Source organism: Ziziphus jujuba, chromosome 4 (assembly GCF_031755915.1).
Source record: "Ziziphus jujuba cultivar Dongzao chromosome 4, ASM3175591v1".
NCBI lineage: Eukaryota > Viridiplantae > Streptophyta > Magnoliopsida > Rosales > Rhamnaceae > Ziziphus > Ziziphus jujuba.
Window position 1 is genome coordinate 25,058,342 of NC_083382.1, and position 25,147 is coordinate 25,083,488.

Sequence of the window (25,147 nt, forward strand, 5' to 3'; positions counted from 1 at the left end):
GATTAAGCATGCTTAGACAAAAGTAGTCCAAGGATGGGTGATCTCCTAGGAAACTTTGAATAAAAAATCTTATATCAAGTGTGGTAGCTAAATTGGGGACAATATCGACAAAGAGTTATAGATTTGCCATTAAAAGTGGAGTGTTACAAATGGTATCAGATCTTCTATTTGACCAGAAATGTGTCAATGAAGATGCTTGGCTCCAATGGGATGGATTATGGCAACTAGAATGGGTGGGTGCAAGAGGCACTAGCAGGCTACCTTATGTCAAATCCCACATTATTTAGGTATGGTAAGGAGGATGGTTCAAATATAATAATAGTTACTCTCATAATGTTGAGATTTTTTCAAAACGGTTGGTTTCAAGATTTGAAAAAAACTCTAAAGTTAAGCGTGCTTAAGTGGTGGATGATTTCTTAGGAAGCTTTAAAAAAAAATGCCAAATGTGGTGGTAAAATTTGGCATATTCGCAAAGAGTAAAAGATCTACCAGTGAAGATAGAGTGTTACAATAGCAATAGTTTTGCATATGACTCCTCCAGTGTCCCATATATGCTTGCTCGTGCACTTTTTCTAGCCCTCCAAGCTTTCTCATAGCTCATATTCTCCTTGAGTACCCTATATATATCTTCAATTAAATCGTTTGGTCCATATTGATGGTTGATAGTGATTAACTTTGCTTTGAACAACATTACAATCACTTTACTACTAGCTTGTCAACGATCATGATGCATGAAGTTTAAATTGCACGTGTACTTTTAGACATACATTCTAATTGACCACGAATAAGCTTTAGACATCTATCTTGCATACAATTTCCATGTAACATATAGTATCAGTGGTTCAATTTATGTTATTAGCTATGTGTAGGCTTAATCATCCTATATATAGTCATAATATGAGAGAATGATGATGTATGCCATTCTCTCGGAGTGATAATAGTTGTATGCCATTCCCTTGCGACCATAGGATGAAAGGTTGTCATGATATGAGAGAATCATGATAAGTTGTATACTAATCTCTCAGAATGATAATGAGTTGTGTATCACTCTTTCATGACATTGGTTTTTGTGTATATCTTTATTGTCTTGTGGTGTTTCAAGACACCATGTACTATGTGGTATAGCTAGGTATATCATATGCTACATTGTATGAGTTGTTTTTTATATACATATTTTGATGATTTTATTACATTTCACTGTTGTTTCTAAATTAGATTGTATTATTTATTGTCTAGCATTAAGTTTATATTTCAGTTGGTTAACGATGTTTTAAATTCTTTAATTATTAAATGCTCTTTTTTTTTTATATTCTTTTGGGGTATAAGTGGAGTTTTGTGAAATAGTTTTGAAAAGAGAAACTTTTCAAAAGAGAAAAAGTGAGGTGTTGAGTGAAAAGTTTTGAAATTAAGTGGCTATTCTCATATTATTATTTTATTCTACTCACTGAGCTTGTTTTATAATTTTATATTTTTAAATTGTTTCCTTAGATCTCAGCTAATAAGTTATGCACACTAAATCTGGCATCTTCATCATCTTCCCAGTATATCATCATCTTATATATTTATCACCGCTATTATTTCATTGTTGAAGCATTTTATTTTTCGCTTAATTTTGCTGGATTTATCATTTATATTGTCTTTTATTTAGTCTTAATTTTTTCGTTTTTTTAGATTGCTCTGGTGAATTTACCTAATATATTTAATTTATCTTTTTTTGTATTTGAGTTTGGAACTCTTGATTTGATATTGTTGATTTTTAAAAAAATATTTTAGAGGTATTATTGACATTCTAGTTATACTGTTGGGTTATATCCATTTTATAATGAGATTCTATTGGACTTTTTGATATTGGTTCCGTGGGTTTTTCCTATGCAGGACTACTTTGGGCGTTTAAGAAAGAGTTCGGGGCTATCCTACCTTTGGGGTATGAGAGATAGAAAAAAGACGAGGGAGAGGTGGTTCAGGAATCACATTGCCTTAATTTTGCATAGTTGAACCATTTGACCATGTTTTGTGACCTCCTCGTGACTATGTCACTTTGGTTCTGAAGTATGACCTTGTAGACTGTTAGCATTTTCCCTTTTATGTCTAATATAATCAACATATGGGATTATGTTGACTATCTAGTGGCAAATCTTCATCATATCAATCATTATCATAATAATCCTTTTCATATCGGTCATCATCATATTGTTCATTATCATAATTGATACGTGGACTATTAGGTGGAAAACCATTAACACATGGATCAAAATTCAAAGATCTATCCTCAATAGGATTGTTTGCCACATCATACACTGTTAGGCATATCATACATCTGCCATCCATTCATTTCCATTACTAGTATTTCTATTGAGGTGGCAAAGACTACCTCTGTTAGAGAGGGGACTCTAGTTTGATGTCCTATAGGAAATTTAAGCATGGACCAATTGGGTTACTACCATTAACCCCTTAACTATGGCACTTGAGGTGTTATATCAATATATAATGGAGACTTGTACTTGGTATAGGGGGTGTTGTTATCTGCTTGTCAATAAAAATTACTGAGTCCATATCGATAGTACAAGGACATGAAGACAAATTTGGAACATTAAATGCAAAAAAAATTGTATTGTAAGTTTGTATTTCTATGGGTCCAAACCAACTGTTTTATAAACTGCATCCTTCATATCACACAATGTAGAACTTTTTCTTATGTAGGTGGCTTTCATTTTTTAATCTTTATACATCAAAATATCCTTTTCATTTAACGTCCATTTTCTATTGTATGAAATTTGTATTGGAATCATGTCCATTGTACTACAACTAAAACAAATATTGTAAAGCCAAAACTTCCTAAATAATAAAATAATAAAGAAACCTTGCTTGATGAAAACATTGCCTAATATTTGGGGCCTTCGCCTCCATTTGGACATGTTACTGGTGTAATCTTTGTTTGGTACCTTTCCCTACGTGGGGTGGGATCCTTGAGGAGATGATGGGGGCGGGTGGTCGCTTAATTTGCAATTTTTATTTATACCCCACCTACTTACACAAACCCTGCCCTTGTACCTCGTCCGTAGATTGAGAGATGTCGTGTTCAATCTCTCCCTAACATTGTTTTATTATATTTTCCTCATTACCAAATTTCTTCCTTCAAACTAACTTCATAATACACATACAATATTGATAAGTAATATATTTGCTTTAACATGATTTATAACAAGGAAAACAGTATTACCTTTATAGGTCTGTGGGTTGTATTTGATGTTCTTAATAGCTCCAATAAAGCTAAAAAATGCTATCTCAAATGGTTTTTTAGAAACGTAGCAGTGGTAAGGTTTGACGATTATGTTGTTAATGTTTATGGTAAGGTTTAGCGATTATGGCTAGGGAATTAAAGAGATTTGCAGTGAGTTCTTCGAGACCTTTATTTCCACGACGAAAGGTAGATAAAAATATTGAAAATGAGAGAGAGGAGCATATGTATATATATATTTTTCCACTTTGTGTGAGAAGTGGACAATTTTGTATTTTTTGGGCCAAGCCCAGAAAGAGAATAACATAAGGTTGCTTGCACGGCTATTGGGTTAATATTGTGCTTGTACAGGTTTGCAAAGTGCAATCCAATATATTGTCTTTTTCTTCAAAAGGTTTCGTTTGCCACGTTTCATTTTTTGGCTGACTGACTTGTTGTCTCCACTAACCACTTCACGGTGTGGCATTTTTTTATACTGCCACGACATAAAAATTAATTTTCGAATAACACATTTAATTATTTTTTTAAAAAACAATTATTTATTATTATTTTTTTGAATTTTGGTGTTTTGGCTGGAAGTGGAACGAAAGTGTAAGCACTGGCAGTTAGCAGTTGTAGTTACCAAGATCCAACACCAAACACAAAAGAGTTATTAAACAAATAAAAATAAAAAATATAATTACCTCCGTCGACTACTATTCGATTACAATTCCATTCAAGTTACAGGTTATACTCTCTGTTTTTTTCTGTTTCGGATTTAAATATATAAATAATTATGAGGTTCAAAAGTTACAGAAACAAATCCACCACTGGCCTCACACGCCCTCTCATGCCGTCCACGTCCACCACCACCAGCACCGCCACAACCGTCGTTTCCACCCAACGCCTCAAGAACATCCTCTTATGTCTGTCCCTCCTCTTCATCGTCTACCTACTCTTCAACCAACCCACTCCTCATCCTCCGATTCTACCCCGTACCCCACTCCCCACCACGCGCCGCCACATCCTCTTCTCCATTGCCTCTTCCTCAGCCTCTTGGTCCCGCCGTAAACCCTTTGTCCGCCTCTGGTACTCCCCCGACACCACTCGCGCTTTTGTCTTCCTCGATAAACCGGTGGTTACCGACTCTAAAACCTCCGTTGACGATGATCGCTCAGTCCCGCCGGTTATTATCTCCGCCGATACTTCCCGGTTTCCGTACAAGTTCCGCGGTGGACTCCGGTCGGCGATTCGCGTGGCGCGTGTGGTTAAGGAGATCGTCGATCGTGGCGAGTCCGACGTGCGGTGGTTCGTGTTTGGCGACGATGATACTGTATTTTTCGTCGATAATTTGGTGAAGACTCTGTCTAAGTACGATCACGAACAGTGGTACTATGTGGGAAGCAACTCGGAGGGCTATGATCAGAACGTGAAGAACTCGTTTGATATGGCGTTCGGTGGTGGAGGGTTCGCCATTAGCTCTTCGCTGGCGAAACCTCTGGCTGGCGTTTTCGACTCGTGCTTGATGAGATACGCCCATTTGTATGGAAGCGATGCTAGGGTTTTCTCTTGCTTGGCGGAACTGGGCGTTGGATTAACCCATGAACCTGGGTTTCATCAGGTATGAATATTTGTTGTTATATTTCCACTACATTTTAATTAGAGTGAATTTGTATTCTTCATGGAAGTTTAGTTGGTAATATCTGTTGAAAAGGCATTAACTATTGGGTTAATGTGTGCTAGAGTGGGTGGTTGTTTAAAGATTTTCTTCTTGTGCTAAATGCTTTTGTAAATAACTCTCAACTCTGTTTTAACAGATAAGGCAGTAACAGTAATCCAAATCAGGGAAATTAGGTTTGTGAAAGCTCTCGTATGGTGCTTTCTGAAGTATGATGATTCCTGGAAACCGAAAGCTACTAATCATTTAACAGTTGGAACTTTTGCTTGCATTGCAAGTTGATACCTAGTTGTGAAGGAAGAGTATTAGTTTTTTTGGACTTTGGAGTCCCTTTCAAGTTTAGTTCTTTTGTCCTTAGACTGATTTTAGCTGTTTATTGTTAGATTTAGAAAGAACAGTTTGTTTTGGTGTTTGCATGAAAACTGAGAACGACAAAGCTGCTCACATTTTGCGCCATTCACGGTTTATGCTGTCTCACTATTCTGGTATGAGCTGGGTCATGTCTACATCGTTGTTGTTTACTCTGGATAGTAGGTTTAGGTAGGGGTGGAGTGGGTAGAGAAATATAAATGGAGTAGCTTGGATGTAATAGATTCTCTTCGCTTTTTGGGCCATAACGTTGGGCATTATCTCATGTGTATCCTTTTGTACCGAGGAAGTCTCCTATTCCTTGTTCATCTATATAATTCATTTAGAGAATGAAAATATCCGGGCTAGATGATCAAAAGAAGAGATATATGATAAAGGTATACCTGCTTCATGGTTGGATTTTTTGTTGATTCTGGGTACATCAGGTTGCTGAGAAGCGAGAGGCAATGTTGCTAAAACTCGACCTATTATGAACTGGACCTGATTAGATAGTTAAACTGTTATAACCATCAATAGTTAAGAATTAAGGTCCTGTAATTAAATGTTGGATAAGAAGATATATAGCATAATCTTACCATGCAATAAAATAACTATATGTTTGCATCCTTAATGCTGAATTTACATTTTCCTCCTGTTTTATCCTTCTTTTCCCCCCCTAATTTGACTGATGCAATTATTTTGTAGCCTAATTTACAAGTTAATAGATTAAAGAATGGAATGGTGTTGTTTCCAATTGGGTCCTATCCCTGTTCCTTGAATGTTCAAGCTTGACTGTGCAGATCATGTGAAATTCTTTGCAAGTTGGTTATTGAGTCTCATGTGCAATTTTTCATTTTTACTATATTTAATCAGGTTGATATGCGTGGGAATTTGTTTGGATTGCTGTCTGCACATCCATTATCACCTTTGGTGTCTCTTCATCACGTGGAAAGTATAGAGCCAGTCTTCCCTAACATGACTAGAACTCAAGCTTTGAGCCGTTTTCTTGAAGCTTCTAATATTGATTCTCTCAGGATGTGCCAGCGAACTGTCTGCTATGACAGGTCACGTTCATTGACTGTTTCTGTAGCATGGGGTTATGCCATCCAGGTATTTGAAGGCAATGAGCTTCTTCCAGATCTTCTTTCGGTGCAGAAAACTTTCACGCCATGGAGGAGAAGCATGCATATTGATGCAGTTCAATATATGTTTAACACAAGAGATTATCCTAGGGATGCTTGTAAGAGACCTGTGGTCTTCTTTCTGGAAAGTGTTGTATCTAATAGCAATGCGATTCAGAGCAGCTACACTAGGCACATCACTGAAAATTGCTCCAAAACTAATAAAGTTAATAATTTGGAACAAGTCAGAGTGTTCTCCAAGAAGCTAGAGCTAGATACTGAACAGGTAATTTCTGAGCTGATATGATATACATAATTTCATCTTTTCATTCACATTTGGGTGATTCGAAGTCACTTTTAACTTACAAATATCCACTCGTTCATTACAGATGAAGGCTATACGTCGTCAGTGCTGTGACATTTTGCCGTCTTACAATGAATCAATGCTTATTAATATTAGACAATGTCGGGTTGATGAACTAATTTCTATGCATCTCTAGTTCTTTTTTGGGAATGGTTGCTATGTGAAATGTTGAAGTTACATGCAAAAATCAGAACTTGAAGCAGCTTTTGGCATTTCTACTAAAGTTCATAAGGAAAACTCAGGTAATTTCTTTTATTAAAAGATCAATTATATAACTTTTAGGAAAGAATAAACTCTGAAAACCATTGAAACAAGCCCCTTTTTTTATTTTTTACTTCCTGTGTTCTTCCTGTCTTAGTTTCATTCTAAAAATGCTGTAATTAAAGTAGGCTTCTAAATCCAAAGTGGCTCATTCAAATTGACACAATTAGCAGCTTTAGTATTTGCTACACTAGTGGCAACATGTGGCAGGCCAATTACATGATTCTTGAGGAGTTACTTGTATGTAAAACCATGAGAATGATTATATGTTAGTGGATTTGTCCGCTATATTCCAGAACCATAACAGGATTATTTTGCAACAAAAAGGAACTCACTGGGAAACTTACTTGCTATGCAATCATAGAAATGGGGCCTTGTAGGGTTTTTTTACCTGCAAGGATATATGTACCTTGAGAATACTTGTCTAACCAAATTGAAAATTCATGAAATAGATGACATGTACTCATTTACCTTCTCTATTCACTTTGTGGATTTTTCACATGGGGATTGGTTGTTTATGCGTATGTTCTAAGCGCTGTATGAGTGGGAAGTTAGAATTATTAGTAAAGGTGGGACTACCTTAACTCTTTGTAGTTCCTTTCCTTCTTATTAGGTGCTCTGGCCAATCTTCCACATGATCAAGGCATGAAGCCAAAATTTCCCATGAAAAAGTAAATTCGGACAAAAGTGCAAAATTTTGTAATTATAGGAGTTTTGAAAACGTCATTGAAGGAATATTAAATTCTGTAATTTTATTTTATTTTTGATGTTTTATATATCTGCCTTGGAAATTTGTATGGGTTCTGCTAGGGTGAGAAGGTGAAACATGGAAAGTGCTATTTTGGGCTACTTGTATAGTTATGTTAATAGTTATTTTATTCATTTTGGATACATTTTTGAGGACTTCAGATAATATAACAGTTTCTTAATCTTAGATTCTTGTAATCAGATGAGTCGAGCATAATGGAGATTCTTCAAGTTTGAAGTTTTTTCTATGTGATGTACCTTGCATTCTGATAATCTGTTACCACGCAACCCAGCTTGAGAATTTGGAAATTTTGTAATTGAATAATTGTTTTGAAAATCAAAGAACAATCTTTTTTTAAGTACATGATAATCTTCCCCAACTCTGTTTCTACCTATCCGGAAATGATCTTTGCAAAATCTGTACGTGGTATATTAGAAAGTTTGAAATCTACTTATTAAATAAAACATAGTAATTACTTATTAGCATCAATACCGAAGCTTCCTCTTTTAATGCTTTTTAGTTATTTATATGTGTGGAACTTGCATGTTTTCTGTGATAGATATTTTTTGTTTGCTTTGACATCAAATACACACAGCATCAAGTATCGAGCAGCGGAGTTGCAAATAAATTTTGCATGCCAAGAGTATATCAAAGCATTCATGATAATTACTAATTGGTAAGCCTCTGCTTTAAATTTTGTTTCAAGTAAAATAGTAGATTCCGGCTTCCGATGCTGGAATTGACTAGTTAAAATTTTGTCCAATTCTGTCCAGCATGACAAATGGATCCTTATTCTTTCTTTCTTCTTTTTTCTTTCTTTTTTTTTTTTTTTTTTTTTTTTTTTTCCCCTGGTATTTTTTGGTTTGTTTTCTGATAAAAGGAATTTTCTTTTTCCTTTTAATGGGTGGTTTAATGGCTATCTGGGTTTTGCTGAGTTTGGACTCATCCTGCTCTTCAAGTGGCCTGAAGCCTTTTAAATTTTCACAAATTCACATGGGAAATGCCTTGGCATCTCTCCTGATCCGTGAACTTTACGTAACATGAGGTGCCTTAAGCTGAATTGGCTGCCTTTTCTACGGATGCTCAACACCATTTGCAATTTTTAATTAATATTAGGTTAAATTACACAATACTCCATTTGATTTTTTTTAATATTTACTGTTTATTTTATAATAACTACATATACTTCTCAATTATAAATTTAAATTTTGTTGTAAAAAAAAAAAAAAAAAAAGGTATTATGCCTTTTTAATTATCAAAAATACCCTTGACCCGTAAATTATCTGGTTTAATATTTTTTTTATTTTTTTTATTTATAATATTCATACTTTTTGCAGCAAACTTAAAATATCAAAGAAATATATACAACTATTAAAATAAAAATAGAACATATATGTGAAAAAGAAGAGTACCAATTAATTTACTTTTAATATCAATTGTTTGACTTTGACTACAATCTGATATTATAAAGGGACTCCTTTCTTTAAACACCTAACCCCATTTAGGATGGCGATCTTCTTTTGTTTTCCTTCGAAATATTGGAGTTTTAACTAAATTAATTTAAGTCAAAAGTTTCCAACTATTTTTATTTCGACAGTTTTCAGTCTAATACAGGTCCAATTCCAAACCCTCTCGTTCCACTTTCTGCAGATCAGAGAAGATACTAAAAAGAAACAAAACCACCCTCTTCTCTAACCCATTTGTCCATTTGTCCCATTTCTTTTCCTTAATTTTACCTCCCCAAAAAAAAAGAAAAAAAGAAAAATGCAGTTTTTACAATTATTCTTCAAGACCCAGCATTCTGCTAGTTTCAAAAGCGTCCTTATAATCACATCCTCTGCTTGTATGCTCTGTTTTCTGGTTTCAATGTTTTTTCTACATTCTCCAAAGCTTGTTCATACATATACTTCGATGCAAGATCATTTTTACGAACCAACGTCCCTGCATCATATTGTATTTGGAATTGCTTCCGACAAGAATTCATGGCCAAAGAGGAAAGATTACGTCAGGCTCTGGTGGAAACCAACCCAGATGAGAGGCTGCGTATTCCTTGAACAGAGCCTCCCACCAGAACAACAAAATGAAGATAAAGATACTTCTCTTCCTCCTGTATGCATATCGGAAGACACTTCCCGCTTCCGTTATACATACAAGTGGGGTTACCGGTCGGCAATCCGGATTGCACGTGTTGTTTCCGAGACAGTGCAGCTCAATCATTCCAATGTAAGATGGTATGTGTTTGGGGAAGACGACACGGTTTTCTTCTCAGAGAATCTGGTAAAGACTCTTTCCAAGTATGATCATGAACTCTGGTACTACATTGGGACAAATTCAGAGATCTATGAACAGAATAGAGTATTCGGGTTCGATATGGCTTTTTGGGGGGCAGGTTTTGCTATAAGTTCCTCTCTCGCTAAAGTTTTGGCCAAATTTTTTGATTCTTGCATGGAGAGATACCCACATCTCTATGGAAGTGATTCAAGGATTTTTTCTTGCTTGACTGAGCTCGGTGTGGGATTGACCCATGAGCCCGGTTTCCATCAGGTATCAATTTATTTCCTCATATGAACTATGGTCATCTTTAATTTATGAGGGTAAGTCTTATTTTGCTCTAAATCTTTGTTCCTTTTTGGGAATTTGTGGAAATTAAAACCAGATCGATCTTCGTGGTGATATGTTTGGTCTATTGACATCACATCCAGTAACACCATTGGTATCTCTGCATCAATTCGATGACATAGATCCTATATTCCCCAACATGACCACTGCTAAAGCTCTGCAGCATTTGTTCGAAGCTGCGGAGTTAGATTCTCAGAGGATTTTGCAACAAACAGTCTGCTACGACAGATGGTATTCATGGACTATTTCAATATCATGGGGTTATGCTGTTCAGATTTTCGGAAACCATGTGTTTCTGCCTGACGTCCTTCGTGTACCGGTGACATTCCAGCAGAGGAAGAAGGAAGTCACTTTAGCTGGAGTTTATAGTTTTAACACCAGAGAACTCCACCCTGATCCATGTCGACGACCCGCCATTTTCTTCTTCCGCACTGTATCTTCCGGCAGGGATGGAATCGAGACGGTTTACGAGAAATCTTTCGACAATTGTAGTTACGACGCCTCTTCACTGAAGAAGCTAAAGGAGATCAGAGTGTTGTCACATAAGCTAGAACTTGATCTGAAGCAGGTATAGATTCATTTATTGCTTATAAAAATTACAAGCATATTTGGGGATCTGATTTCTTAATTATATATAAGAATTGCAAAATGATTTCATTATCTTTTGAACACATTGATCAGTTGCGGGCTCCAAGAAGGCATTGTTGTGAGGTATTACCCTCATCTGCTGGACAAGTAATGGACATTGCAATTAGAGAATGCAAGGAAGAGGAACTAATACACATGCACTAAATCGTAATACTATATCTATGTGAAGCTTGATATTGGACTATGCATTATCAATAATTGTGGGTTTATACTAATTGTTAGCGTTAAGTTACTGTCTATTCCAAAAGCTATTGCTTATAGTTATAGCAAATGAACCCAACAATGTATATAAAGCTAACATATATTTTAACAATTAGTCCATGCCCATATTAGTTGAGGATGCAGAATTTTTGATAGCCAGTTGGTCGAGGTGCACAAAAATATTGAGTTGCTTTCCAGGTTGGAGAAATTGAAAGGTATACTTCAGAAATCTAAGCCTAACAAGAAGCAATTTGTAGGGTTCTGAGAGATTGAAAGATGGAAGACATGGAGGACACGTTTTGAGGTTTCTTTAGCAAGAGTTGCAATGTAACTTTCATGGGAATGTTGAGTAACGTTAATGCTGAATATGAAGAACCTTGTGAAGTACTTGAAATTCAAACTCCTTTCCTTTTTTTCCTTTCCTAATTTAAGGATTCAGTAGCCTTGAATAAATTCTCCACTAAATTTTTATTTTTTTATTTTCATTTTTATATTATTTGTAACTAAATCTATGACTGTGCCAAACATGCACTATGCCGATTCTGTTTTTCTTCCTTGTCCTCGTTACTTTGTCATAAACAGAGCACATATAATATGAAAGATACTAACATGCACAATTTTGTTTACTGAATATTACATGTGCAAAATGGTATGACAATTTGTAAGCTACTGAAAAATAAAGCAGAACATAAATTTTTTTTTTGGTACTGGCATGGATAATAAGAGCCGTTTGCTTGATCGGGATGAAATTGGATTGGAATTGACTATTTAATCTTGTTAAACCAAATTAACTTATTTATCAAATCATGTAAATATTTTGGAAGTGCAGGGACAATAATGGTTATTTCACTTACTAAAGATGTGCGGAGGGATGAAAGTGCAAATCTGACACATTTTAAGGGGATATCGTGTCAATATCTAGAATGTTTGAAGAAATATTTTGTAAAAAATTATTTAAAATTTATACAAAATGAGTATGCATATAAAAGGAAAAAAAAATTAAAGAATTTAGAACAATGAAAAAAATAAAAATTTTGGAGATAATAAGCAATATACTATATTTTCAAATAATGAATCATGAAAAAAGAATATGAAACAGATATTTAAAATTTTGAAAATATAACTTTTAAAAAAAGATATATATGTGTATGTATATTAAGAGTATCTCCAATGGTTCTATATCCATTTAAAAATTTTTTGTCACATAAGATAAATAAATAAGATTTTAAAAAAATCCTCTCCAATGATTTTGTACATTAGTTCTGTCAAGCGGATATGGTAACAAAAGAAATAGAAATTATAAAATACACTGTGTATTTCTGGATGTTCTGTTAGATAGACTGAGTCAATATTTTATTTATTTTGATTGATTTTTAGATTTTTTAATTGGATATAATTTTAAAATAAAAATTATACATTAGTATTTTAGAATATTTTAAACAGAGAATATTTTTCAAAATAAATATCACATAAATTCCAATAAAAAAAATTATTGGAGATGCTCTACAAAAGCTACATAAATATTTTAAAATTTTGTAATAGCTAGATAGTTTAAAAGAAAATTAAAAGTTAAAAATTTATATGAGTAAAAAATATTATAAAAATGCTTAAATGTTTAATAGTTTTAAGAAATAATGCATAATTATGACATAAAAAAAGTATATATACAAAAGGTCCGACATATCTTTGTTTAATTTTGTACCATGTTAACTTTTTTCATTTTACTTTTGATAAAGCCACAGAGGGTTTCTTTTTGGCTCATAAACTTCTACAAGGTGGTTGATGGCTTGTAGAACTTTAGTCAACTGAAAGCTTTTTTTTTTTTTTGGGACATATTTATAATATTATTCTAAATTAAAGGAATGAATATTTTTTTAATATAGGATTACAATACATTGTTTGAAAAAAAAAAAAAAGGATTTTACCTAAATCTGATCGAATCCAAATTTTAAAAATGTATTTTCAATTATTTTATTACTGGATCAAACCTACAAATAGAACAGATTATATTTATATCCTCTAAAATATCATATGATACTCAGCTTTGATTTTTATTTGTATTAAATATAAGTGTACATATTAGCCGGTTTATTTGCTATTGATATTGAGCCAAAAAAAAAATAAAAATAAAAAAAAAATAAAATTCCACAAAGGTAGATTGAAAATCTTTATATTTTGTATTAATTAATTAATCCTCCACACAACTAGGTTTTTCTCACAACTCAACTAAAAAGAAGTTTGGCAGGAAGCTCCAGACCCTTTTTGGCCTTCTCTGTTTTCCGCTATCCTACCACTACTACCCCACCAGACTGCTCCTAGTCTTCTACTGTCAATTGTTTGACCTTGACTGCAATCTCACATACCCACCAAATGGACGGTTTCGATGCGCAAAAGTAATGGACTCCTTCCTTTATCTAAACACACTTGCCCCGTTTGTTTTCTTACACGAAACATATGGAGTTTCAACTAAAACTTAAAATCGTCAAAAGTTTCACGCTTTGTTTTGTTTTTTTTTATTTTTTTATTTGGTTTGGTTATGCCGTGGATTGCGCTGTTTCTACAGTTTTACTTTACACGGTCCAATAGCATTTATTCCACTTTCTGCAGATTAGAGAAGCTACTTTCAAAAAAAAGGAAAGGAAAAAACGACCCTCATCTTAAATCCATTTGTCCCATTGTCCTTTACCTCCCAAAAAAGAAAAAAGAAAAATGAAGTTTGTTAGATTATTCTTCAAAGCCCAGCATTCTTCTCGTTTGAAAAACCTCCTTATAATTTCATCTTCTATGTGTATGCTGTATTTTCTTGTTTCAACCTTCAATTTACAATATTCTCCATCCAAGCTTGTACATACACATGGTTCCTCCAGGGAAGATCATGTTCATGAATCAATTTCCTTGCAGCATATTGTGTTTGGAATTGCTTCCAACAAGAAATCATGGCCAAAGAGGAAAGATTATGTTAGGCTCTGGTGGAAACAACCCTATATGAGAGGTTGCGTGTTCCTTGAACAAAGCCTCCCTCCACCAGAACAACAAATTGCAGACAACGATACTTCTCTTCCTCCTCTATGCATATCCGGAAACACTTCTGATTTCCGGTATACTTACCGGGGAAGGGGAGGTCTGCGGTCGGCGATTCGGGTTGCACGTGTTGTTTCCGAGACAGTGCAGCTCAATCACACAAACGTAAGGTGGTATGTGTTTGGGGACGATGACACGGTTTTCTTCCCTGAGAATTTGGTAAAGACTCTTTCCAAGTATGATCACGAACTCTGGTACTACATTGGGACAAACTCAGAGATCTATGAACAGAACAGAGTATTCGGATTTGGAATGGCTTTTGGCGGGGCAGGTTTTGCTATAAGTTCACCTTTAGCTAAAGTTTTGGCCAGAATTTTTGATTCTTGCATAGAGAGATACCCACATCTCTATGGAAGTGATTCGAGGATTTCTTCTTGCTTGGCTGAGCTTGGTGTGGGATTGACCCATGAACCCGGTTTTCATCAGGTATGAACTTTGAACAGCTTTAAGTTATGTGGGTAGGTGTTAATATGTTCTAAATCTTGTTGATTTATGGAAATTTGTGGAAATTAAAAACAGATTGATCTTCATGGTGATATGTTTGGTCTACTGGCTTCACATCCAGTAACACCATTGGTATCGCTGCATCACTTTGATCATATAAATCCTATCTTCCCCAACATGTCAACCGCTAAAGCTCTGCAGCACTTGTTCGAAGCTGCAGAGGTCGATTCTCAGAGGATTCTGCAGCAAACGATTTGCTACGACAGATGGTATTCATGGACGATTTCTGTGTCGTGGGGCTATGCTGTTCAGATTTTCGGAAACCATGTGCTTCTGCCAGATATCCTAGGCGTGCCTGAGACATTCCAGCCCTGGAAGAAGGGTGTACTTTTGTCCGGAGTTTATACTTTCAACACCAGAAAACCCCACACTGATCCATGTCAACGACCCGCCATTTTCTTCTTCAGCAATGTAACCTCGGGAAGAGATGGAATCGTGACAGTTTACAAGAAATCTTTTGACAATTGTACTTATGATGCTGCTTCACCCAAGAAGCTAAAGGAGGTCAGAGTATTGTCACAGAGGCTAGAACTTGATCTCAACCAGGTATAGATTAGTTTGTTGCTTGTTTAGATTACAATCATATTGTAGCTCTGATTTCTTAGTTATTTATGGATTGCAAAATTGAATTCGTAGTGTATTTTTTTGTATATGTTCAGTTGCGGGCTCCAAGAAGGCATTGCTGTGAAGTATTACCTTCATCTACAGGACAAGTGATGGACATTGCAATTAGAGAATGCAAGGAAGAGGAACTAATACACATGCAACATTAAATTACTCGTAATATATGGTGCTTGGAAAAACTTTTTTATGTCACAAGTATATGGCCATGTGGTATCCCTCTTCCATTTAGTTACTGACATGTGGGACGAGTTCGCTTTCCTTGCTAATACATCATTATAACTATATATTTGTAAGTCCTATACATATTGATATTAGTATACCAACATTGAATTGCTTTCCTGGTTGGAGAATTGAAATCTGAACCTGAAATGAAGCAATTTCAGATTTTGAGTGATTTAAAGGAGGATGTGAACGACATGTTTTGATGGTGCTTTAGCAAGAATTGTTCGTCTTTCATGGGAAAGTTCAGTTACATAAATGCAGCAAGTGAAGAAACTTGTGAAAGTTTTCTCGAAATTCAAACTTTTTTCCTTTTATTTTTCCTTCCTTATTTCCTGGATTCAGTACATCATAGCACTACATTTTCATTTTGGAAGGAATAGGAAAAGGTCTTGAATAAATCCTTCACCAGTATTTTTTTCAATAAATCTATGCCTGTGCCAAACTTGTACCATGCGGCTCCTCTATTTCTCCCCACTCTTTGTTGCACTGTTTCAGAAACAGAGCATAATATGAAAGAATTTTGCAATGAATTTCGTTTGCTAAATATTATATATACCAAAGAGCGTGACAATTTGTTAGTGACATTTGGGTTTTTTTTTTTTTTTTTTTTTTTAAGAAAAAAAAAAAGAAAAAAAAGAAAAAAAAAAAAAAAACCACATCTAAATGTAAAAAAATATAAGTGGAACCAAATGAAAGCACATGGTAGGAACTTCTATTTTATTGCATATAACATGGACAAAGCCAGAGTTCCTAGGACTTCAAAATAATACATGTAAGTAAAACATATAATAGTGCATATATAGATATAATACATTTCCATCACCTTAATACATAAAATACAGTAGCTAATAAACTCTGACAACAAAATATTCTAAACCTTATGGATAAAGTTGTAGAGCTCATGTTGACTAAAAAAGTTGTAGAGCTCATATCTTATGCTGCAACTCTCAGTATAAACCCTAGCTCCTCGGCTTCCTTTAGCATATCTTTCAAGCACTGTAATTGTACCAAATAGGCACTTCCTGTAATCAAAGCTAGAAAGGTCTCTAGGACACTGAGCCGATCCATAAAGCTCTCTTGATTTATTCAGCTGTAAAATTCCTATACCATACATTTTTTGTGCATGACTGGTCTTATGGGATACATTTCTCAACAGCTTTGTCTTTTTGGGATCAAATAATGATGGTTTGCTCACATTTTGACTGCTGGTCATATAAAAAGTTATTTGTTTGTCTATTTGACCAAATAAAATGTTGTTTGAGTACTTCAACATACGGTCTTCGTACGATATATTTTCAATTCTACTATATGGACAGCTTTGGGGAATTTCATAGCTTGAATCTTCAACATACCTTTTGCAATCTATGGCTGAGACATTAATACCACATAGAGCAAGAGCATGTGTTTTTGGCATATCATGACCTTTTGAACCAAGACTGAACCACCCATTTGGATGAATTTCATTGGAAAAGTAGCTCATTAGCTCTTTTAAATTTGTTTCATAAGGTTCATTTGAGGTGAATTTTTCATGGATTGAACAGTAGGAGTATATACATTTTGCTCCTGAAACACTCTGAATAATAAGGGAAATGATAGTTAGCAAATAGAGAGAGATGGTGAAGTACTTCATTAGAGACCTTGTTGGATTTTTGCAAGATTAATTATGTTTGAAGTTTTGACAGCATTGCAAGCAATTTGAATATCAGTTCTCAAAGTGAAGATGTCATATTAGTTTTTGGACTTTTTATTCAATTAATTTTCATCAAGCAATTAACTTTTACTCTTTTATTTTATTGAGTAGTTGTTTTAAGTTGCTTGATCCCTTAGGATGTTGGAATTTGGATAAGTGTATATAGAAAATGTTATTTCCCTTTTAGACAAGAACATAGTTAAGTAACTTTTGGCAAAGATTTTATGTGTAGTTTAGGGTAATGCTTTTTACTAGCACCAGTTTGAACGAGTGAAAGGGTAAACTATCTAACAGCAGATTTGAACCAAAACGAAATAGTTTATAGAGAGGTTGAAGATGAGACAAAAGCTGGGGAAAGATGAAATAATACGTAAAGTGCTTTTCCTATTGCTAAAGGATAAATTTGAATGGAAAATAAGTTGAATAAAGAAATTATTGTTACACTTGCAGAAAAGTTGTTGTATAACTATGATTAAGGTGACCATAGAAATTTCTAAAAAATTTCCTCTCAAAGCAATTTCATTTTTGTACTTAATATATATAAGGCTATCTTATATGTCTGTGGGTTTTTAAGACAAGAAAATAAAAACAGGATGGTCTCTGCTTCTATTTTGCCAAAAAAAAAAAAAAAAAGAAAAAAAAGAAAAACACAATAAAAAGCCGTTCTCTTTTATGGAATTCGCTGGAATTGATGTTTTAATATGAGATTGGTGGCAAGTTTATGCCTGAGATTGTGCGAAGTTGTGAGAGAGCATTATTATTATTTTCAGGTGAAGTAAACAACAAAAATTAAGAAGAGTACATTTTATGAATTTGCTAGATATTTATCTTAATTTAAGAATAGTTGCAAGTTTTTTCCCCTGAGATTGTGAGAGGTAGTACCAGAGAGTACTGTAGTCTGTAACTCTTTCTTATTTCCAAAATATATGGTTGAACCAATTTGTACCATTCTTGTAACTCCTTATTACAACAGTATACTATTACATTGAGAAATTCAGTCATAATTTGTAGCCATGCTTTTTTACAATATCAGACAAACTTTTCTGTCAGTCAAAATTTTTTTTTTCAGATTTTATCATTCAAGCTTGTCTTTTTCATTTTATTTTGTTTATTTATTTTTAAGCTTTTACATTTCAAGCCAAGCTTGTCTTTTTCAACAAAAAGAGCCTTTAAGTTATTTTTATCTTTGACCATTTTAAAATTCCCAAAGGTGTTTAATTGTACCCTTTCACTTGTTCAATCTGGTGGGAGTATACCATGTACAAGGCGCCCTCGCTGGAATAGACACTGAAGTCTTTACCAAAAAAAAAAAATAAATAAAAAAAAATAAATAAAAAAAAATAGAAAAAGAAAAAAAGACCCAAAAGTTGTTTAATGACAAGCAATCATTGCAAACTGATTAGCAATGTTATTATACAAATTTAAAGCAGCCATTGATCATCCAAACAAAAAGCTTATTGGTTTCTTAAATTTATTGAATAATATATTTTAAATCAGCTATTATATATATATATAAAATATTTTTTTGTTCTTAGGGGCACTTTCATGTGATAGTAAAAAATCCATTTTGAGAGGAGTCAGGTATCAAATTCAAGAATTTAGCTTGTAACACAGAGCAAAATGGAGAAAGAGATAAATTGTTTATCAACTACTTAATTCTAAGAATATTTTAAAATGCTATATAAAATGCCAAAATGGTTGTCAAAATCTCCAACAGAAAGTATACACCATACAAACCAAAAGAATAATGTGTCCGTTGAAGTTCATGACCTACTGCTTCTGTTTTCTAACTGTTATTTCCCTTCTTCAAGCTGTTCTTGGAGCTTTCAGCATCTATGATGTTTGTTCATATGGCATGAATATCACCTCCAATGGCCCCTTACAAACGAAATTTGAGAGAGCTCCTGAGCCATTTCTACCATGAAATTGATCCAATGCGATTTGTTCTTGTTTCAAAAGGTCATGGTGATAACCAAATACATGGGCTTGCAATGTGCAACGTAGGCATCTCAGCCGGCGACTGCTCAATTCGCATCGCCAACGCAACCGAAAACATCTGCCAGAGGTGTCCTTATGGTAAAATCGGACTTTCATGTCACGATGATTGTCTCTTGAGGTACTCAAACAGCAACTTCTTTGGTAAAGTTGAGAACAAAACTGCAACATTGGATAATTGGCGAAGTGTCCATAGGCCTTCGTCATTTAATATGAAGAGATTAGATCTTTTGAGAAACATTCCATTGAAGCATAGCAAACATCAAAGATGTATGCCACAGAAGAGTTAGAGGTGGATGGGAATGTAACACTCTATGCTTCTGCTCAGTGCACAAATGACCTTTCTAGCTAGAGCTGTTTGATGTGTCTTGACAATGCAATTTTCGCGACTAGAAGATGATCTTTTATATTGGAAACGAGGATTGAGAGTTTATGCTGCCGAGAGTTGCAGGATAAGATATGAGATGTGTAAATTTTTCAGCAACTTAAAAGTCACTTAAGTTGTGGGCTTGGGGAGGGTTTTATTTTTTTTCCCCCTCTCTCTATAAATTACCTTTTCAAATCATTTATATGTTCTATTTTGGTTCTGTAAGATCTTTTTGTTTCGTAATACTACTTGAGTATATATATAAATATATATATATATATATATATATAGTTGGCTTTATCTAGCATCTGCTGGTTACTCTGTTTCTGTTTTTTTACTTGCACTAAGGATATATATATATATATATATTTTCTTACTTGAGCTAAAATGTATTTACTTCTTCTTTTTATAAAAGAATTTTATACATGTTCATTTGGAAGGCAGGAAAAAAGGCTAGGAAAAACTGGGACAGCTGATACACTGGATTATTTGTATCATCTGTAGGAGATCAACTGGCCAAGATACAGATGATGGCTGCATGGTTCATGACTTCGTAGTTTTTTATTTATTAATTTATTATTATTATTATTATTATTTTTAAGTTAATCCTTTACTTAGTATGGTTCAAGAGTCAAAATGTTTGAAACAAGTAGGTCTAGTTTGAAGTTCATTGATAGAGTTTTTTGCTGTAAATTGACAATTAATATTTTATGCTTCAAGTTTCGATCAATTTTCTTTTAAGTTTGTCCTGAAGCTTCGATATGGTTGATGTTTGCTGAGAGATTGACCAAGTCTACGTAGTTGGGTCTTTTTTATTTTATTTTTTTTCCTTGCTGATTCTTCTTATCAATATGTTAATCATTTTGTCTTATGCATGATTATTCTAATCAACTTTTGTTTGTTTCAGATAAGACAGAAACTGTTAGTAGTTAATAACAGCAATTCTGTTAAAAATCCAAGTCCTACATCGTAGCCTTAACACTTGGCATCCGATTATATAATTAATCAAGTCCTCCATGACTTCCGTTCCATCTAATTATTTTAAAAATGATTGCTCTTATTTCACCATAAACATGCTTAAATATTACTTAAATTAATTTTCCTTAAAAGAGTATTTATTTCAATCGTGGATAGAGGGTCAAGTTGGGATGTTTATTTTGAATTGGTAAAGGTTTTGCGAAATTTGGAGTCTTATGGATGGATTAACATGGACCTTCGAACACTGAAAAATTATACAAATCACATTGGAGACTAGCAGGAAATACCATACCATACTTCCTGGAACTTCTCATTTGACAAAGTCAGAAAATTCATAATTTAAATCTTGTATCATTCTGGCCTTTCTTAATCAAGGTTCAGATTAACGAAATGTATATCTTCTTTTTTCCCATATAAAAATGATTAAATGAAATGAATCAGAAACTGGCGGAGAAGAAAATAAGAAAGAAAAAGACACAACAGTCTTCTCTGCTCGAAAAAAGTTGCAGGGCAGGCTTAATATCTTCATATATATATATATATACACACACACACACCATACATTCCCTGTCCTCTATTCTGCTTCTACTCATCACCCAGCTTTAACAATGCAAGCTCTTTCATTCTTTGCTGTTTGTGTACTCTTACTTTCATGTATTCTTCTATCTTTCTGTCTCACGGAAGCCCGAAGATATCTGTATTCTGATTGTAACCCTTCAGCCAATTACACTTCAGGAAGTGTCTATGAGCAAAATCTGAACCTTACCCTCACTTCCCTTGTTTCCAGTGCTTCCCAAAATGAGTTTTACTCCAGCATCAGTGTGGGTCAGAACCCTGACACTGTTTACGGCCTTTTCCAATGCTTTGGCAACTTCTCTGCAGAAGTTTGCCAAAACTGTTCAAATACAGCTGCTAAAGACATCAGACAACGCTGTCCCAACCAACAAGAGGCTTCCATAGCCTACGAGCGTTGTGTGATACAGTATTCCAACAGGAGGTTCTTTTCTACTGCCTACAGTACTCCAAGATATGCTTTCTGTAATGTAAACAATGCAACTGACCCGATTGTTTTTGATAGCCAGCTGAGGAAATTGCTTAATAATCTTTCAGTAGATGCTGAATCAATTCCTTCTAGACTTGCTTATGGAAGCAACAATTACACAGACTATAATATAAACGGTTTGGTCCAGTGTACCAGAAGTTTAGCTGAAGGGAGCTGCTTGACTTGCCTGGGAGAGCTTATCAGTTACTTAGGTGTGTGCCGTAATGTAAAAGTAGGGGCTCAGCTATATTCTCTGAGTTGCTATCTTCGATATGAAACATATTCGTTCTTTGAGTTACCTCCATTACAACTTTCACCTCCTCCATTGCTCGAGCCAAACTTGACTACCCCCGGAAGTACTAATACAACCAATCCCACTGGTAAGTGGTAATGTTTGATTTAGCAATCACATAAATACCTGTACTAATAAGAAATGTGCTGTATAATTGCTAATATATATATAAATCCCACGGTCCTCCTATTAGTCACAAATCTGTTATACTACTACTCATACTCCAGCATTTGACAGATAAGATAATTGTATCCTGATTTCTCTTAATTCTTTATTTGCAAACTAGAAAATTTATGAATTCTTTCAAAGATTGTAAATAACAGTTTTATGTTTACACACAGGGAAGAAGAATAATACAAAAACAATTGTTATTGTGGTGATCACAGTAACAGCAGCCCTATTAGTGATACCCTTAATCTGTACTTACTTAGTGAGGAGAAATGCCCGGAGAAAAAGAGCTGGTAATTAGATTTTATTTCTTACCATATTCAATTAAGGTTTCCATCTTAGATTTAAAATTTTCTCTCACTTTTCCTGCCATCACAAAACAGAGATTACACCGATAGGTGTAACATAAAAAGTATCATTTTTTCATGTTACTAGTTGCAATACAAGTTTGACTATAGTGCATCAAAAAGGTATTTACGTCTGTCTTAACTGATATTTCTCTCTTTTCGTCACATAGTGAGTATTGTTCATGAAGACGGTTTTGCTCATGAAGATGACAATACTGGTATGCAGTCACTTGTAATTGGACTAGGAACAATTAAAGCTGCAACAGGAAATTTCTCCAATGAATACAAACTTGGAGAAGGGGGTTTTGGTCCAGTTTACAAGGTATTTTAGTTTACTCGAACTGATATAAATTATGATCTTAGTTGAATCAAAGTTGATCTGTTATTAATTGTCTAATGAATAGAGCTACTAATATGTAAGGGAATACTAAATGATGGACGAGAAATAGCCGTGAAAAGGCTGTCAAGTACCTCAGTACAAGGTGTAGAGGAACTAAAAACAGAAGTAATACTGGTTGCTAAGTTGCTGCATAGAAATCTTGTAAGGTTACTAGGATTCTGCTTGGAAGAAAGTGAGAAGCTACTTGTCTATGAATACCTACCTAATGGGAGCTTGGACAAAATTTTATTTGGTATGGATTATTTTCCATATTTATTGTCACTTTGCTCTAATAGAGTAATTTCAGTAACTTAGTAATTTGAGTTATACTCATAATATTTCATTCTGTTGTAATATAATAAAATCTAACTCATACTAATTCAAACATCAAGTATGTTTTCATAATTATCACTTTAGAGACCTTTTATAATCAATCTTAAACGTAAATTATTTCTTGATCTTTACGTAGTGCCTGCACATCCCCATTGCTAGCCCCCACATCCTTACTATCACTTTTTTGTTTTGTCCTGCCCTCTTTCTCTTCTTTCTGTTCCTTTTGCTTGGTTTATTGTTTAGTCCATTCCAAGAAAAGGAGGTTCTAGAGTTAAACAGATCATCTCTTCTTATGGAAATTCGTCGAAAGCTTCGTAGGATTACCTTCTCTGAATAACAAGTACTACAATTCAAGAATCTAGTACCCCTTCAAGATACAACTTCTCACTTGTACAAGTTAAAGAAGTTTGGCCCTATTGACATGCTTGATCTCACAACTCTTTCATATTTAAAAATCAAATGATGCAGATGAGGCAAAACAACATTTCCTGGAATGGGAAAGACGGTACAATATCATAGTGGGTATTGCTAGAGGGCTAATTTATCTGCATGAAGATTCTCAGCTCAGGGTAATTCATAGGGATCTGAAAGCCAGCAACATCCTCTTAGATGGAAACATGAATCCCAAAATCTCGGATTTCGGTCTAGCAAAACTATTCTGTGGAAGCCAGACTCAAGGCAATACAAATAAGATTTCTGGTACATTGTAAGTCAAAAACCACAGACATTTTGTGTATGCATGTTTCACATATTGCTTCTGATAGAATAAATGACTTATATTTTTGACTGGCATAATACAGTGGATATATGGCACCTGAGTATATTAAAAATGGCAACTTTTCAACAAAATCCGATGTCTATAGCTTTGGAGTTCTAGTTTTGGAAATCATTACAGGTAGAAAAAACTCCAGTTTTCGAAACTTCACAAATCTTCAAAGCCATGTAAGTAAACAAATTCTAAGGTATTATGATCGACAACTTAGTACGTATGACATGATTGAATGAATATATATTTGGATTGTTGGACCTTGGACCTGTGACAGGCATGGGAACATTGGAGCAAAGGAACAGCTTTGGAATTAATGGACCCAACAATGGGGGATGAGTGGCCTAAACATGAGGCTTTGAAGTGCATCCACATAGGTTTGCTATGTGTTCAGGGAGCTGCTGCTGATAGGCCCAAAATGCCAGAGGTTGTTATGATGCTTAATGGCTACACTATATCCTCCTCCATGCCTTCAAGGCCAGCGTTTTTTATTTCCAAGGAAAGTGATGATTCATTTATATGCAAAGGAGATTGTGGTAGAGATATTGGATCTTATCAGTCTACTCCAGCAGAATCAAGTAAATCTGTTAATGGGGTTACAATTACTGAATTACATCCTCGAGATTGAAATTTTATAGCTTAAACTCATAAGATTTCTATCTTTATTATCCGTGTATGTATATTAAGATAACAATATATAGCATTTTCAAAGAGGGTTTGAAAATTTTCAAACCCCTTCCAAAATGGGTTTGAAATGCCCTTCTAAATAGGTTTTCGAAACATATCTAAAATTTTGGAACACATTCTTGCAAAATTTTGAGTTTTTCATTGTATTAATTATCTTGAAAAGTTAGGTGAAATAAAAAATAAATCATCCCAAACAGATAACGGAGAGGAGAGCAAAATTATGGAAATTTTAAATTTTTAAAAAATTTTTAAGACATTTTTCTTCAATCTTGTAAACTTCTTATGATTTTTTTCAACAAATTTTCATTAAACAACAAACAAAGCAATTCATACAAAAGCTTTTCATTCTACACATTTGCTAATTTACATGTTTCAACCCAAAACAAAGTCAAATGTATTTTTGTCAAGATTTTAAAAGGCATAAAGTGTGGCAGGACGGTGAAGTCAAAACCTCAAGCAAGCCTAAA

At 34.3% G+C, this 25,147-nt stretch overlaps 6 protein-coding genes across 12 annotated transcripts; 5 read left to right on the forward strand and 1 right to left on the reverse strand.

Moving 5' to 3' along the window:
• Positions 1-3,864: 3,864 nt before the first annotated feature.
• Positions 3,865-8,540, forward strand: LOC107409172 (uncharacterized). 6 transcript variants are annotated; one of them, XR_007240206.2, is made up of 4 exons: positions 3,865-4,838; positions 6,117-6,650; positions 6,754-6,970; positions 8,297-8,540. XR_007240206.2 is itself a non-coding variant. In XM_048471576.2 (3 exons), exons 1-3 carry the CDS (start codon positions 4,014-4,016, stop codon positions 6,862-6,864), a joined length of 1,470 nt encoding a protein of 489 aa, XP_048327533.2. In that variant the 5' UTR covers positions 3,865-4,013; the 3' UTR covers positions 6,865-7,466. The 6 variants fall into 6 exon arrangements, 1 of the variants encoding a protein (XP_048327533.2); XR_007240205.2 differs by having other exon boundaries at positions 8,333-8,540; XR_007240208.2 differs by lacking the exon at positions 8,297-8,540 and adding an exon at positions 7,925-7,984.
• On the forward strand, positions 8,334-11,623 carry LOC107417058 (uncharacterized). Of its 2 annotated transcripts, none has more exons than XM_060816378.1 (4): positions 8,334-8,413; positions 8,618-10,281; positions 10,394-10,924; positions 11,038-11,623. In XM_060816378.1, the coding sequence occupies exons 2-4, from the start codon at positions 9,502-9,504 to the stop codon at positions 11,146-11,148; spliced, it is 1,422 nt and encodes a 473-aa protein (XP_060672361.1). In that variant the 5' UTR covers positions 8,334-8,413; positions 8,618-9,501; the 3' UTR covers positions 11,149-11,623. The 2 variants fall into 2 exon arrangements, with proteins under 2 accessions (XP_060672361.1, XP_048327534.2); XM_048471577.2 differs by having other exon boundaries at positions 8,337-8,413; positions 9,388-10,281.
• A 2,088-nt stretch (positions 11,624-13,711) lies between these two features.
• LOC107417056 (uncharacterized) lies at positions 13,712-15,950 on the forward strand. The gene is made up of 3 exons (XM_016025609.4): positions 13,712-14,712; positions 14,806-15,336; positions 15,450-15,950. The coding sequence occupies exons 1-3, from the start codon at positions 13,915-13,917 to the stop codon at positions 15,561-15,563; spliced, it is 1,443 nt and encodes a 480-aa protein (XP_015881095.3). The 5' UTR covers positions 13,712-13,914; the 3' UTR covers positions 15,564-15,950.
• Positions 15,951-16,062: 112 nt separating this feature from the next.
• LOC132803571 (cysteine-rich repeat secretory protein 41-like) lies at positions 16,063-17,116 on the reverse strand. The gene is made up of 3 exons (XM_060816799.1): positions 16,989-17,116; positions 16,514-16,841; positions 16,063-16,122 (listed from the first exon to the last, which is right to left on the reverse strand). The coding sequence occupies exons 1-3, from the start codon at positions 17,114-17,116 to the stop codon at positions 16,063-16,065; spliced, it is 516 nt and encodes a 171-aa protein (XP_060672782.1).
• A 2,081-nt stretch (positions 17,117-19,197) lies between these two features.
• Positions 19,198-19,611, forward strand: LOC132803572 (cysteine-rich repeat secretory protein 38-like). The gene has a single exon (XM_060816800.1). The coding sequence runs from the start codon at positions 19,198-19,200 to the stop codon at positions 19,609-19,611; it is 414 nt and encodes a 137-aa protein (XP_060672783.1).
• A 1,570-nt stretch (positions 19,612-21,181) lies between these two features.
• LOC107417051 (cysteine-rich receptor-like protein kinase 10) lies at positions 21,182-24,716 on the forward strand. The gene is made up of 7 exons (XM_060816801.1): positions 21,182-22,088; positions 22,342-22,461; positions 22,686-22,837; positions 22,937-23,147; positions 23,684-23,933; positions 24,028-24,169; positions 24,271-24,716. The coding sequence occupies exons 1-7, from the start codon at positions 21,275-21,277 to the stop codon at positions 24,619-24,621; spliced, it is 2,040 nt and encodes a 679-aa protein (XP_060672784.1). The 5' UTR covers positions 21,182-21,274; the 3' UTR covers positions 24,622-24,716.
• The last annotated feature ends 431 nt before the right edge of the window (positions 24,717-25,147 follow it).